This window comes from Xenopus tropicalis, chromosome 5 (assembly GCF_000004195.4).
Source record: "Xenopus tropicalis strain Nigerian chromosome 5, UCB_Xtro_10.0, whole genome shotgun sequence".
Lineage (NCBI taxonomy): Eukaryota > Metazoa > Chordata > Amphibia > Anura > Pipidae > Xenopus > Xenopus tropicalis.
The window spans coordinates 122,428,636-122,444,926 of record NC_030681.2 but is presented as its reverse complement, the minus strand read 5'-3'; the positions used below and the strand labels follow the sequence as shown (position 1 = coordinate 122,444,926).

The following is a 16,291-nucleotide window of genomic DNA, read 5'->3' as shown; positions in this document are numbered from 1 at the left end:
AGGCTCACCTTCCATCAGGAGCTGTCTTAAGACATTCCCACCCACCCACCCCATGTTAGTGTTTACTTTGTAATGATTGTAATTCAGTAGTTGTATAATAATAAAAAAAATATATATATATATATATATATATATATATTGTCGCAGCTTGGAGGTGTTTATGTTGGTCTAAAATTAATGGGAGAGTTGAAACAAATTTGATATGCTCCTGGCCTGGCATTAAGGCGGAGTCAAAAGATTTAAAATAAGGCAGCTGGAAGAGTTATTATTCTGGCGTGCTTGGTTCATTTTGTGTTTATTTTGGTGAGATTTAATAAATAAGCTGCGGCCATTATATTCCACCCAGCTCTGGTCTCCGAGTGGTTCTTTATTATTTTAAGTAAACAATATTACATCCAGCGTACAAGTCCCATGTAATTGAAAAGGGTAATATGTCTTTTTATGCATCTGTCCTTTTCCACCATATTTCTTTTCTAACCGTTCCACTATTTTAGCAGTCAATGTCTATCCACTTCCCAGCACCATAGGTCAGTTCAATTTGGCCACCTTAGAGCTTAGCCTAGTCAGTTAAACAGCAGCCCCTCTGGCATTTGCCAGAATCTACAGTCCAGGTCTGCACACAACTGTCTGGCCTTGGCCCTTTGCTTTTTCATTTGTTTAATAATAACTTTGCAGAGAGATTTGACTAAATTGCAAAATTTGGTAACAAATTGGCAAATGAGTTTTGTTAAAAAGAAAAGCAAGGTTATGCACTTAGTACACCTTACAAAGTCACCAGCAGTTATAGGGTTCCCTTGAAGCAATAGATGCACAATTTAGCAGAATTAGCAGGATGGATGCAATGGTTAGCTGCAAACTCATTCAAGGGTGTCAGCAACCAGTATTCGCTATTGTATGACCAACTTTAATGTGTGTGGGTCAAAAGAATTAAGCCTAACCTACTGTTAAATTACTCACACCTGTCCATTTTCTTTTCTTAATAGGAACAAAGCAGAATATGGGAAAGCTAAGAGCCTGGGGCTGTGAGAGAGGTATGTGTTCCCCATTGAATGGTTGGGACAAGGATCTGTCCAGAGCTTGTAAATGTGTGGATATTAAAGAAATACTGTCATGGGAACAAAATGTTTTTTTCAAAACACATCAGTTAATAGAGTTTCTCCAGCAGAATCCCGCATTGAAATCCATTTTTTAAAAACAGATTTTTTTATATTTAATTTTGAAATTTCACATGGGGTTAGCCATATTCTTTATTTCCCATGGTGCCACAGCCATGTGACTTGAGCTCTGATGAACTTCAGCCACACTTTACTGCTGAGCTTTAAGTTGGACTGTTATCACCCCCCTGTGCAAAGTAGCCAAAAAATTAGGTATAGGGCACTCTGGGAACCCTCAAACAAGCCAACAAGAAATGTTATTAAAATTCGAAAAAAAAAATCTTTATTGAAAAATCACAACACAAAACGTTATGCAGTTCGTGTCTGACACTTAATAAGCCTATGATTAAGTGTCAGATAGACATGAAACGCGTAAAGATTATGTGAGATGATTTTTCAATAAAGGTTTTTTCAACTTTTAATAACATTTCTTGTTGGCCTGTTTGAGGGTTCCCAGCAGGGCCGGAACTAGGGGTAGGCAGAAGAGGCAGCTGCCTAGGCGCAACGATTGAGGGGCGCAACGATTGAGGGGCGCCAGGCAGCCTCTCCTGCCTACCCCTAGTTCTACTTTGTCATTGCCGCTTATCATTAGCGGTGAAGGCAATGACCGATCGAATCACAGCGCCCCCCAATGGCGCATGCGCGCCAAAGCACAGGAGGAGGTGCAGGGGGGTGGGGAGGAGGTGCAGGGGGGGCGGGGAGGTGGGCGGAGTTGGCCGACCGGGTTGCCTAGGGCGCCCGGTCGGCTTGGCCCGCCCCTGGTTCCCAGAGTGCCCTATACCTCATTTGTTTGGTTACTTTGTACACGGTTTATTCGCTCCCTTGAGCTGAGCCTGAGGCTGGAGCACATGGGCCACCCCTTCACTTTGGTAAGTTTTCTATGATAACGAGTGCCTTAATGTCTGATTTTGTATATTTCTTCTGATATCACCTGCTCCCAGCAGCCGATCAGCAAATCAATGGGAAGGTAGTAAGACAGCAGTTCCCAGTAGATATCAGAATAGCACTCAATATTAAGAAATCCAAGTCCGGCTTGGGACTCCTCCAGTTACATGGGAGTAGGAGAAACAATAGGTTACCTGAAAGCAATTCTAATGTGTAGCGCTGGCTCCTTCTCAAAGCTCAGACTCAGGCACAATGCACTGAAATAGCGCCTACACCCAATATTACAACTAAAAAAAATAAATTTGTTGGTTCAAGAATTACATTTTAAATGGTAGAGTGAATTATTTGCTATGCAAATAGTGCAATTTAAAAATAAAAAGTACACCATAAAAATCATGACAGTATCCCTTTAATGTTCTGTTTTAATGTGGAAGGTATTTTAGTTACTTTATCTGAAAAAGTTTTAATATCTTTAAAGGGGCGATATACCACCTTGTTCAACAAGAGTTCATTGAATACATTTTGCCTATTGTTTGAGTTTAGAAAAATCTATACTTTTTGTTATTTGTTGAGCTTATTGGGACAAAAAGAGAAACTGAAGCTTTTCTGTTTCCAGCTTCCTGGTTCTTGTGAGGTAGATAATCAGACTACCAATGCACAGATAAACCCCTTGCATTATGGACTTCTGCTTATTTGTAAGCCAAATAAGGTGTAAAGAGTGGGTTGTTTGACAGAGCTCAATATCTCTAGTTAAACTATCTCAGCTAATTACACAGACAGTATTAAGAGTGTACCCCATTTCATAATTTAAAATTATTCCGCAATGACACACTCCCCATTTTCTGGTACATCTGGGCTACTCTACTTGAGTTCAGCCATGTTATTAATGCTTAGTCTGGTCCAGAAATTAGAGTGCAAGTGTCATATGACATGGGGCCTGATAATGGGTTACACAATAAATGTGGGCAAAATAATGCTGGAAACAAATTACAGTCTCCTTTAGGCCTGTGGTACACAGGGTGTTTGAATGCTCTGTAATCAAGCGCGAAATAGTGGCAGTCAACCCATCTCTGTCACTGCTTGCCACTGAGAGATACAGGAAATATGCCGCCTAAGGAATCCATGTTAACGGAAGCAGCCTCGTCTTCTCTGGTGCAGGTTGAAATTTAACACCATGTCGACTAAATGCAGACACTTTCCCCTATATTAGGGTTTATCAAACTTTTTTCCTCAGGGGACCAAATGTAAGGCTGGCAGTCTGCTTCACGATCCAAAAAGAATGGTTTGGAATCATGTATCTTACTTAAATTACTTAAAGCTACTTTATCAGGACATTTCCCTTTATAATTGGGGTCATAGAGACCCACCCAAAGATAAACAATTGCCACCATATAAAACTATGTCAAGCTGTGAACACCTAGTCAAATTGCCCCATGTGCCCATAGGTCTTAAAGGGAATCTATCCCTAAAAAGGAAGCTGGGGGCTGACAGAGTGAACATGTAGATGAAGAAGGCAACATTTCTTGTAAAACACCCGTCAACTGTGTATCCTCACTGGTGCCCATTCCCAGTGCAGGGTGCTGTGCTGGGGCACAAAAATAGTCATACAAAGCAAATCCAGGATTTCTTTACCTGTACATAAAAAATGTTACATGCCAATGTTATTACCAGGCAAGAAACAGATAAATAAATAGGAAGTGAGCAGGTCTGGACTAGGATTGAAAATAGGCCCTGGCATTTCAATTACAGAGGCCCAAACATCCCCCCTTATAGGCCCAATAGTGAGTGTCTATGGCATTTCACATCAGCCCTTCTGGCATTTGCCTACATCCACAGATTGCCAGTCAGAGCCTAGAAGACAGGTGTTTTTTCTAGAAATTGTGGCAACCCAAGCTTTTACAGCATGACAGCTTCTAGCTTTAGGATAAGTTTCTCTTAAATTCTGGCCTTACCCCAAATCATGAAATCTGCTATAGAAATATTAAAAACTATGACTAAAAAGATATGAGTTTTTAATTGTTGCAAGACTTTGACTCAAATGGAGCATTTTCTTTTAATTCAGAGTCCAAACGTGTATGAGCCAAGAAGGCGCCAAAACGCCAGGTGGGTAGAGAAGCATTGGTACAGCTCCTTATATATCAGCGTATGGATACAGGAAAGGGTTAGATGCGCGGAAAGGGCCAGGCAGGCAGAGAGTGCAGTACGGTTGATATTATGGGCACGGTAAAGGGATAGTAACGCTCCGCTGAGCTATTAAAGCGCCTCCCTCCACAGCCCCCGGGACAGTACAGCCGGACTCCTGCGCTCTCTCTCCCACACGTGTAACCCGAGCCGCTGCACGTAGGAGGGAAAGCCTAAGGCTGTTGCCCTGTAAGGTAAAGTCCCGGTGCCTGGAGAGGAGCCGGAGCAGGGCAGGGCAAGCGCTAGTCCTTCCCACACACACACAGACATATCGCGGCGGCTTATGTATAATTCAGCGGAGCGCAGGGGGTTCTGCCCAGAGACGCCTTCCCCTATCCCGTGAGTTGACATTTTTCTTACTTTGTTTGGGACAAGCCGGGCTCTGGGAGTGAACCCGTCCCACGCAGCGCTCTGATTGGCCCGGCTCTAATTCCTGAGGGCTGCTCCCGGCTTACAGGGACACAAGAGAAACTTTTCTCCATGTGACGTCACGGGCAGAGTCGCACTCATTGGGACGCACAGACTCGCAGCGCTCCTAGCGCAGATTCTTCTGCTCCCTCCCCCCCCATCGTACCGATATTCCTGCAGGAAACAGAACTTCCACTGGATCTTTATCGTATTGTTCTGATTCGGAAAGTATTCGTTTCCCTTGTCGGGGTATTGAGGCTGCCCTGAGACGTAGCAGCTCGGTTCTGTTGCACCAGGGAGCTCCCGTTTGTGTCGGTGCTGCAAAGATGAATCCGAGCCCACATCTCCCACCGCCGGGGCAGCAAGTGATCCATGTTACCCAGGACCTGGACACGGATCTCGAAGCTCTGTTTAATTCGGTCATGAACCCGAAGCCAAGTTCTTGGAGAAAGAAGATTCTCCCGGAGTCGTTCTTCAAGGAGCCCGACTCGGGGTCCCACTCCAGGCAGTCCAGCACAGACTCGGGCAGCCATCCCCCCAGGCAGGGAATTCACTTCCGATCCAACTCATCCCCGGCATCACTGCAGCAAGGGACTGCTACCAGCACTGCGCCAAGTACCGCTCAGCTACACGCTCACTTGCGCCAGCAGTCTTACGATGTGACAGATGAGCTCCCCCTGCCGCCGGGGTGGGAAATGGCATTCACACATACGGGACAGAGATACTTTCTCAAGTAAGTGAGGGCAGTGCTGGCTGTGCTTGATATTACCCCCATCTATACAGGGTTATGCCAGTTCTTTAAGTCTGCATACAGTTATCCTTAGACATTTTTTCTTTTTATAGTCTTTTCTTTAGTTTCTGTGTTTTTCAATTATTGAGCTTTTTGTGTAGCATCTATCTGGTTGTTAGGGTCCAGTTAACCCTAGAAACCAGACAGTGGTGAGAGTAATGGACTGAAAAATGAATAGGAGCAGGTCCAGGTAAAATAACAATAATGCTGCAATTGGAGCCACACAGGGCAATAGTTTTTAGGCTGCTGGGATCAGTCACCACAACCTGAATACATTTTAAGTTGCAAGCCAGAAAGAGGCTGATGATGAAGGTAAATAATTGAAAACATAAAAATGAAGACCATTTTAAAACTTTCTGACTGAGTGTTAAGATATTTAAAGGAACAGTAACACCAAAAAATGAAAGTGTATAAAAGTAACTAAAATATAATGTGCTGCTGCGCTGCACTGGTAAAAGTTGTGTGTTTACTTCAGAAAGTCTACTATAATTTATATAAATAAGCTGCCATGTAGCCATGGAGGCAGCCATTCAAAGGAGAAAAGGCACAGGCACATAGCAGATAACAGATAAAACACTATTGTATTCTACAGAACTTATCTGTTATCTGCAATGTAACCTGTGCCTTTTCTCCTTTTTTCCAGCTTGAATGGCTGCCCCCGTGGCTACACAGCAGCTTATTATATACATTATAGTAGTGTTACTGTAGCAAACACACCAGTTTTACCAGTGCAGGGCAACAGTGCATTATATTTTTATTACTTTAAAGCTCTTTTATTTTTTGGTGTTACTGTTCCTTTAAGATATATCCACGAGTGTCCAGTATGTGGCTCCCTTCTCTAGCTCTTAAAGGAACAGTAACACCAAAAAATGAAAGTGTATAAAAGTAACTAAAATATAATGTGCTGCTGCCCTGCACTGGTAAAAGTTGTGTGTTTACTTCAGAAAGGCTACTATAATTTATATAAATAAGCTGCTGTGTAGCCATGGAATCAGCCATTCAAAGGAGAAAAGGCACAGGCACATAGCAGATAACAGATAAAACACTATTGTATTCTACAGAACTTATCTGTTATCTGCAATGTAACCTGTGCCTTTTCTCCTTTTTTCCAGCTTGAATGGCTGCCCCCAGGGCTACACAGCAGCTTATTATATAAATTATAGTAGTGTTACTGTAGCAAACACTCCAGTTTTACCAGTGCCGGGCCACAGGGCATTATATCTTTATTACTTTAAAGCTCTTTCATTTTTTGGAGTTACTGTTCCTTTAAATTACAACTTCAGTGAGAGCTGTAGTACAACAACAGCTGTCTGAGAGCAGTTCTGTCACTGCGGTATTTAAATCTAAAAGTTGTACTAAATCTGTTTTGTTTGTAACCTTTTTGTTGTCCACAAACTGTCTTTTATTGAATACTTTCACTGGGTGGGAACATGAAGTGCCAGCATCTCATATACTCTGGTACCTAAAGATGTAATAGACACCTGCCTGGTAGTGCAAATAGTGAGTCCGGCTAGTAGAGTCTGTAACGTGGTGCTTGGAACTGAGGAAACAATTTGGAGAAATGGTAGCCAGCAGAAGGTGATGTGTCTGGGACTGTAATGTCCTCCCATCTGGATCTGATGCTGTAATTATTCTTGCATCACTTACAGCAGGGCTGCTTTCTTGTTGTAACTGGTTCGGTCTGGGTCTAGGGCTATGAAGCTTGGTCTTAACAAAGTTGAAGCCCTTGCACTAGGGTGCTAATAGGAATCAGTCTGGTCTACTTCTCATTTAGCAGGATAGCAACATTTGATACATTGTACATCATTGTTATTTACATGCAGGAAGAGACCTGGAAACACTGACTGCCACATTCATCATACATAGTCATACAGTGCCTTTGCTAGTAAATGCTTTCCTGAAACTGGGAGATATATCCTTCTAGTGAATTCTAAGGATTTACTGAAAATCATGATATTACAGTAGGAACTTACAAGTTTGTCAGACCCTGCTTCAGACAAGAGATTACAACGAGAGCTTGGGGTGATATATCTATACAATAACAGATTAATAAAGGCATCTAGATACACTGTGCAAAATGGAATCTACAGGGTTGGTTTGAGGAAAATTTTCATTTTATGGAAGTTTGGGGGAAAGCTGCCACATCCATCTATTCTTGCTTCCTTGATGCAGTGCCATTTCAGGATAAGAGACTTAGATCACTGCTGGTGAATGTGTCTGCAGTAACCAGATCTCCTCTGATGTGTTTCTGAGAAGTTGGTGTAGTTTGGGCCAGGATCTTACTGGAATAGGATGAAGTAGGAAGTGGAGATTATTTCGGCATGTTATGCAGAACCAAGTCTAGACTTAGGTCTGGATACTTTGCTCTCGATGTTGCCATGTGAAACCATTCAGGCATACTGTAGGAAAATCCAAGTGGGAAAAGTAGATGAAGGGGATCTATAATGTGCTGATTGTATGTATATATGTTTTAACCACTTCAGTCTGTTTTTGTAATTTAATGTATTTCAGAAAAAATGCATTATTCAGTATCTAAGTATTTTAAGCATATTTATTATGTATGGGACAATACCTGTCATGGAGAACAATCCCAAATATGGGCAGTTTCTATAAGTCGGCTCTTACTTCTTGCAGTCTACCTGGTGACACTCACATGATAAGGCTGATGGCACTTGGGTTGCTTTTTTGCCAGATGAAAAGTGGGATTGCTGGAGGGCTTTGAAGTATAATAGGGCTGAAAGGGGTCCACATGAGGTGTTCTATATATGTGTGCAAAATCATCAAGATGTTTGCGAATGTTTGTGAATGGTGGGGGTAAAAAGATTTTACTATAGGATCCTTTAGGTTCTTGTTATATTACTGTCTATAGGAGATGAAACGACCCACTGCAGATCTGTTATGCACACTCCCTAGTGCAGTATGAAAGGTCAAGGCTAGGGTCCCCTTAACATTCCCTGTCTGGCACAGTGTGGGCATTCCTACTATGTTACTGTGTAAAAAAGAGTGTTCTCTTTCTCCTAGCACTGTCTGTCAGTGTTTATATGAAGCAGCAGGGAAAGTAAACTTGTGGGGAGGTGAGGCAGCCTAGAATTCGGCAGATATGAGTGCAGAAATTCAGTGGGTATCACTTTACAACAGCAAACACTCCACTTAGCTGTAGATTTGTGAAGGATTTCTTTAACCTCTGACACTTCATACATTCCTTCCCCCCACTCACCACCTGTAAATAGAAAAAAGCAGCACATGTATATTTGGCCCTGGCAAAGTTAAGTCTTGTGTCTAACTGTGCATTGTTAAATGTGGCCTAAAAATCTATAACCTCTACTTGGTAACAGAGAGTCCACCTATTAGGCAGGTGATTTGTATAGCACTGTCCCAGGTATATCAAATCCTGTACTATAATACAGGCTTTCAAATTAATTACATCCATTCACTTCTGTGTAGGATGTTCTGAAGTAGGATACCATCTCTGAGATTGTAATAACAAGCATGTATTATTATTACCAACAAATATTTATAAACAGCCAATATATTTTGCACCTCAATTGATTCTGGTGCCCCACAGTTGCACTGCAGTATGCTGTGGCTTTGGTGGGATTGTGCAAGTGCAAATGCATTCATTGCCACTAAACTCGCATACAAATGATATATCATCCCAACACCTTAGGGCAATGGCATATTAGGGGATTGGCATATTGTCTTTATTGCCTTTACTCACCCCCAAATGTGTGACTTCAAAACACTGAAAGTTTCCTTGCATTGGCCCCAGTAAGAATAACCTATAAATACACGCACTTGTGCTTGCCGGGCATTTTCCACTAAGGGCAAGAATGGCAATGTGTGTTTGGGCAAGTTTAAAACTGAGGTGGTCAAAATGCCTTTAAGGCCAGAATTTGTTCAGTGTCCTTAATTGATCAGAGTCTCCATTATGGCTCTACATAATAAGCTGCCATGGGGGCAACCAGTTGAAATAGGGCTAAATGGCTAAAAAGCCCTGTTTCAACTTGCATGCCCTCATGGCTACATTGTAGCTTATTTATATAAACTATAATAGTCTTTCTGAAGCAAACACTCCATTTTCACCTGTGTAGGGCAACAGTACATTATATAGTAATTACTTAAAAAAAATCTTTTTCATTTTTTGTTATTAATTGTTCCTGTAAGTTCTACCATGGGTACAGACCCAAAGGGGCACTCAGATCAGTTGACCCCTGTGTTTTCATGCAGTGTATTTTTGTTCATTTGACTGCACACCTTTTGAAGTATTTTGTTGCATAGACAAATAGAAAAATAAGATAAAAAGCAGACAAATAGCCCCATGTGACAATAAGCTTGTTCTGGTTGCAGTAGCAGGGATTAGAGCATTTATTTTCAATGAAAACTGTTCAGCAGCATGCAGGCTGTAGGTTTATACTGCATAGTAGACTGTGTTGCTTGTATGAAAAGTACAGACGGCTGAACTTGTTTTTGTAAAAGTCTTGGCCAGTCATGCATACCACAGAAATATTGTGTACTGCATGAAAATGGGATGCAGCTGGAAAGGCCACAGAGAGGGGGAGGTGGTAGTGAGGATGTTAGAGGGAGTGTATTTTAAGGGAAGGGACAACATTACATAAGGAGAGAGATCATGCTGTGATCTTTAGCCTGTACTACTGCATCTAAACTGCACCTTTTGGCATCTCATTGACAGCCAGTGACTAGGAAATGTAGTTTATAAGCAGATAGTGACAGACTGAAAAGCAACAGGACGGTGTCAAACAGCTCCCAGATGACTTGCTGTAGATTTGAAAGAGTCATTTGCAGTCTGTGCACTCTCAACTGCAGGTTTGATGCTAGGGTTGCGACCTGGCCATTAAAAATGATGCTTAATGCCAATGTTATTAAAAGAGAAAAAAGTCAAAAATATAGGAAGGCTGGTATTTTTTTTCCAGAAAAGGTAGCAACCCTATTTTATCCCCAAAGACCTGGGCTTTGCTCCTAAGAAAACTATTGGCCATGTGCCTTCAAAAATGCTGCATTTATGACATTTGGTAACGTGTGCAATTGTATGTGATCATTATGTACCGGGCTTTGCCCTTATGGAGGTGGCCATATGTAGTGTACTGAGCCCCTCCAGATGAGTCTGCAGCTTTTGGGTCCATGTGTAGCGGTCTTTCAACATCCATATCTAGCTAAAAATCCAACAGATATTTACTGGGCAGGTTTAAAATTTCTTAATCGAGGACTGTATCAGTGCAATGATGTGGTCCTTAGGGCTGCAGTATAATCCAGTCTTTGGCGCCCAGGCCAACAGAACATACATGGTAGCATACAAGCCCTAGTACATTAATTAAGTGATGTTTAAAGTTTGCCAAACACAAAGCCTTTGCACCTTAAATGCCCAAGCATTTCTACACCTTTCACTTTGTTCTAAGTCTTGAACGCATGCATCAATGGGTTAGAGATGTCTCGGCAAAACACAAAAACATATGCATTTTGGTGACCAGCCAGCACTATTACCAATTGCTCCTACACCTGTCAGCCTATTGTGGAAGGGAATTTTCCCATGCTACTCTTCCTGGTTTGCTAAGTTTCCTTGTGAGGAAACTTTGAGCGCCTTCATAAAACGAATCAATGCATATGTGAATTGCCAGTGGGAAAGCATTTTTGGGAGATGTGTCACCAGTGGTATCCCAGATTTAACCACGGGTGACAAATCTCAACTTGTGCCATAAGCCTTAGTTTTTGTAACTTGACTAGGCTAGTTGCTGGAGACATTCAGGCTAATAACTTTAGCATTAATGAATGCTATTGTCGCAAACAGCAGCTTTGGCCTTATCCATGTATAGCTTGTCTCCGACTCAGTTCCATGCTAGGTGCCAGGTCGGATTGTCTAGTGCGGGGAGGGGTTTTCTGCAAACCTCAAGAGGAGTAAATGTAAATTATCCTGTGGGTAGCAACTGCTGCACTGACTCCTGAGACAGAAGAGCCCCTGCTTGTTCTGTTTCTAGGGTGATATGCCTGCCCCACAGCTAAGGTATCAAGCCTAGCACACAATATGTTGCTCACAAAATTTATGGGGCAATATGGCAGGTCTAAATGTATGAATACAAATATGCTGAAAAGGAATGTTCAGCATATTCAATAAACTAAGCACTCTCGCTGTACTGCCTGTATAAGAAAAATAAACAGAATTCGAACCATGCTTCTGAAAGGGGTACTTCTTCCTTTTATAGCAAATGTTTATTTGTACAGATTATAACATAGGTGCAGTGCTTAGCACTTGTGTGGCATGGCTATCATATCTCATGCAATACTTCTGTGCATTTGGAAATTTCAAACAGCAAAGAATTCCATTGCTCCAGCCTAGCAGGCGTTCTAATCCTTGGCTGACAACTGCAGGAACATGCATTCTGGAAGCAGCTGATTTGCTTTTCTTTTGTGTACACATTTTCAGATACATGGTTGTTCCTACCATGGGGAATATGGGTAACTAATATGCTAAATTGCTAGACCGTTGTAGGATCTATTATGCAGAATGCTTGAAAACTGGGGTTTTTCCAGGTAAGGGATCTTCCTTTAACTTGGGTCACCATACCTTAAAGGCCCCCATACATGTTGAGATCCGCTCGTTTGGCGAGATCGCCAAGCGAGTGGATCTTCACCCGATATCCCCACCTACGGGTGGGCGATATCGGGGAGAGTGTAGGTAAAAAAAATTAGATCGTTTGGCCCAACAAGCTGATGCAGTCCCCGATCCGACTGAATTTTCTAACCTGGCCGATTGATATCTGGCCAATTTTAGGCCAGATATCGGTCGGGCAGGCCCCTCATTTCTGCCCCTACACGGGCCAATAAGCTGCCGAATCGGTCCAAGGGACCAATATCGGCAGCTACTATTGGCCTGTGTATGGGGACCTTAAGTCTGCTAAAAATCACTTAGACGCTAAATAAACTCAATAGGTTTGTTTTGTCACAAATATGGATTTATGTAGCTCAGTTACCATCTAGTACAAGGTACTGTTTTATTATTACAGAAAAACAAAATTAGAATTATTTTCTTACAAAGAATTCTGAGGGAGATGATACTCATTACAAAATTTTGGAGCTTTCTGGATAATAGCTTTGAGGATAAGGTATTCCATATATGTGCTTACTACATTTATTTATTGAAGTTACTGCAAACCTTATTTTCATAAGCAGGGTTTGAATGCAGAATGCTGCTATTTGTGAGCAGAATGTATAATTAATACTGAATGGTTGCTATGAATTACAGAGCTTTTCATTTGCCTTAGTCTTGCCTCTGTATGCCCAACCTTAAAGTTGGGACTTTCTCCTGAAAAGTACAGTGTTAACACATGGAAGGTTAGGGTGAAGACACACAGAGCTACTTATACCAGCTGCTTGTCACAAAAATAAACAATGCTGATCATGATTACTGATAATTGTCTTTACTTGTCTTTTAGCAGAGGCAGTTCTCAATATTGTCTATGACTGTATTTTTTGGCATTTAGTAGCTGCTCCTAAGTAGCTCCATGTGTCTTCACCCTAAACTTCCATGTGTTAACACTGTACTTTTACAATTCTTAACATAATAAGCCTCATTGCCATAACACTGGTAAAAGCAGCAGCTCTTGACATCAATTCAGGGTGAAGACACACAGAGCTACTGGTAGCAGCTACTACTAAGGTTTTTTGCATACATATGCAGTTGCAGTCAGAATTTTTTTAATATGTGCAGCATTGTTGTCACTTTAAGGTGCTATTACATGACCCACAGTCAGCTGAACAGAAAAGCAGGGAGGGAAACGCAAGTGTCTCAGTGTGAGCTTTCTATAATTACTGAATTCCTATTAGAGACTGGGGACATCTGCCCCGGCACAGTTGCTGAAGCTTTTCTGAAGTGCAGTCTAGTAGTGTTTGAAGTGTGGATCAGGGGAATTCAATGGAATAGCTCTTCTTGAAGCAGGTGCTGCCCCACCAACCCTAGGAACGGCAGACGGCATCATCCAAAGTTGAGTTGGTTTAATTTCCTTTTGCAACCTTCTTCACTGCTTAACCAATTCTCTGTAAGGGCTTAAAGGAGCAGGGCACTTTTTCCAGTTCATGCGTTTTTGAATAGAACACCAGAAATAATGGTTTATGGTCCTTTTATGCCACTGAAGAACTGTATCTATTTCAGTGACAGCGCAGAACCACGTGTATCATTTTCATGTATTATTATATCAACACTTTCTTTACACTTGCATCGCTTTGTAAGCTCAAATCTAATACTGCCTCCTATGCCTCCTTTGTGGAGACAAAAAAAAACTTCAGAAACTCCTTTTGAAGAGGCAGTTCTAGACAGAAAGGGGTGTGGTCAAAACACCATTATTTTCCATTAAGCAATGCTGCAGAGTACGAGATGAAAATAACTTAAGGACATGAAGGATGTATCAGTACTTTAACAAGATCAGTGAGTGACCGTCAATAAGGAAAAACTGACAGCAGATAATTTGGGGAGCAGCGATACCTGGGGCATGTAATTAAAGGAGCCCTTAAAAATTGGCTACTGCAGGCCACATTTTCCCAGAAATCCCTTGCCCTTCTTTAAAATTGTAATTGGTGCAAGTAAACAGGAAAATATGAAAGCAGGCATTTCCCAGAGATTAAGCTAAATCGTTGTGACTAATTTAATTTACTTGTGGCGATTACAATGTTAGTAAAGGGCAAGGGATTTCTGGGGAGATCTAACGCAAATTTTTAACTTAGGCGACAAATCTCCCCATGTGCCATTGCCCTTGACAGAAGGGACATTTGTCATCCGCATTTAATCTTGGCTACAGCGGGTGACAAGACATCACTTGTTTCCTCTCCACCTACTATGCAAATCACCACTTGGGAATCATGTGCAGCACAGCTACTTTACGAAGCAACTTTGCACTGCTTATGTTTCCTCAGCAGCGATTCGCATGTTTGCCAGTTTAGAGAAAACAAGGGACATTTTGTCACCCACTGTAGCCAAGGTTAATTGCGGAAAACAAAGCATCCTGTCTAACATTGCCCTAAAAGTAGAACAACCACATATAAAATAAGACAATAAGTAGCATAATTTGTTTTTAAACCTGGGCAGTGAAGTTAGGCCATTGATATTATTAGGCCATTTTTTGCAAGCCAGTGGCTCAGAACAGGCTCATTGTTTTCTGAGCTGCTGTTGACAATCTAAGCTTAGGAACGGTTATAAATTCTCAAAATATTACCAGATAGTAAACTTACACTTGTCCTAGGAGCTGAAGCTACAGGGATAATTTATAATCAATTATGATGCAGAATCTGCGTTAGAAACTGGCTTCTATGCCGCCTTGTAATGAGCGTTTTAATTTATAAATTTATATTAATCCGCTTTGTATCTTTAACTTTGTATTTATATTGTGATTTGGCCTCTAAGCTTCGATAATTGACCTCAACAGCCCAGAACATGTACTGTGAATCAGCAGAAATGAAGATGGCGAACTACTAAGGTTTAGAGGCAAAGATCTTTGGCTTGGGAAGGCCAAAAAATATGGTTTAATAAGTCTAGACTAGTTCTTTGGCGAGTTTAGCTCTCATTTACCGTACACCACAAGAGTAGATCCATTGGTGCAGATGCTAACTCTACAGAGCCTATTAAGAGACAGCAGGCAGGGGTTGCAAAAGAAAGATTATTGACTTAATAAAAATAAAAACTCCTAAGTCAAAAAAGAAAACTGTACGTAAAGGTTTTGCAAACATTGGAATTTTGGACCCATTTCTGAAACACATAGCCAGAAACACTGATAGAGCTCTCATTGTTCATGGTATTTGTCTCTTGCTTACATTTTAATAATTATTGAGTTTCTTGTGATTATTAACTGAGATTATGTTTAACATTGAAAAAGGGAGAGCATTCCTTAGTCACAGAGGACAGCACGATACTGGCATTCACTGTCAAAGTTGGCAGGACATTTGCACGTAGTTTCAATAGGCTGCTTGTATGACACTTCTGCTTTGTAGTCTTTCACTTTCCTGGAAGTTATATTCAGTGTTTACGTGAACTCAAATTTCATACTAATTGGGGTTCAGGCTGGGCCCAAAATTTACTGGCTCGGATAAACTTTCAGTTGTGAACCTCTGATCTATGAGAGTACCAGATGGGTACTCTGATCTGCTACTCTCAGATTGATCAGCCCAAAGGCCAATGGATGTAGAGAATATGATATAGCCTAGTCTGGCCCAAGACCCCAGGACCCAGATGTTGGTTGGAGTTGGGCTGGAAAATTACCCCCAGTGGAGAGTCTGAAAGTCCCACGCATTGATGTCTTATGTGCCCTGTCCTGGTCATTCCATTACTCACTAGCTTTAGCACCCCCATCCATGATCTCACAAAGGGGGTAGGTTATAAAACTTCAGAGCAGGACCAAATCTGGTTGTGGCCAGTTAGCACTGGGCAGGTAAGAGGTGACATGGGTTGACAACTGCAGCTACTCTTTACCTCTTCTGCTGGCTGACATGGTGCATTGGTATATGAAATGTTCAAACCTATCCAACCTCCAAACCGACTAATATCAATAGCATCATTGAACATATTATTGGTATGTGTATGGCAAGCTTATAGCACATCCTGTCATATGGCTTACCTCAGGTAAGACATTCTCCATACACTGTTTCATTGTGTTTTATTGTTGTCTGTAAAGAATGCCTCAGCATTGGCACACAATATGGCAGCTCCTGCTGGTAAATCTAAATGCAGAAATGTAATATAAATTGTTTTGGCCAATCCCTTTAGGAAGACTTTAGACAAAACATCTGACTTCTGAAATCCAGCTAAGTTAAAAAAAAAAAAAAATCTGATCTTTGATGTCCCAGTCTTTTGCTTGCCAACATTCACTCCTGATTT

The 16,291-nt window shown here is 41.5% G+C and overlaps 1 protein-coding gene across 1 annotated transcript in view; it reads left to right on the top strand.

The window, feature by feature from the left end:
• The first annotated feature begins 4,954 nt into the window (after positions 1–4,954).
• Positions 4,955–16,291, top strand: part of wwtr1 (WW domain containing transcription regulator 1) — a 62,852-nt gene continuing 51,515 nt past the window's right edge. Inside the window, exon 1 of the mRNA NM_001195769.1 lies at positions 4,955–5,361. Within this exon, the coding sequence (NP_001182698.1) occupies positions 4,955–5,361 (407 nt within the window). The remainder of the gene's footprint in view (positions 5,362–16,291) is intronic.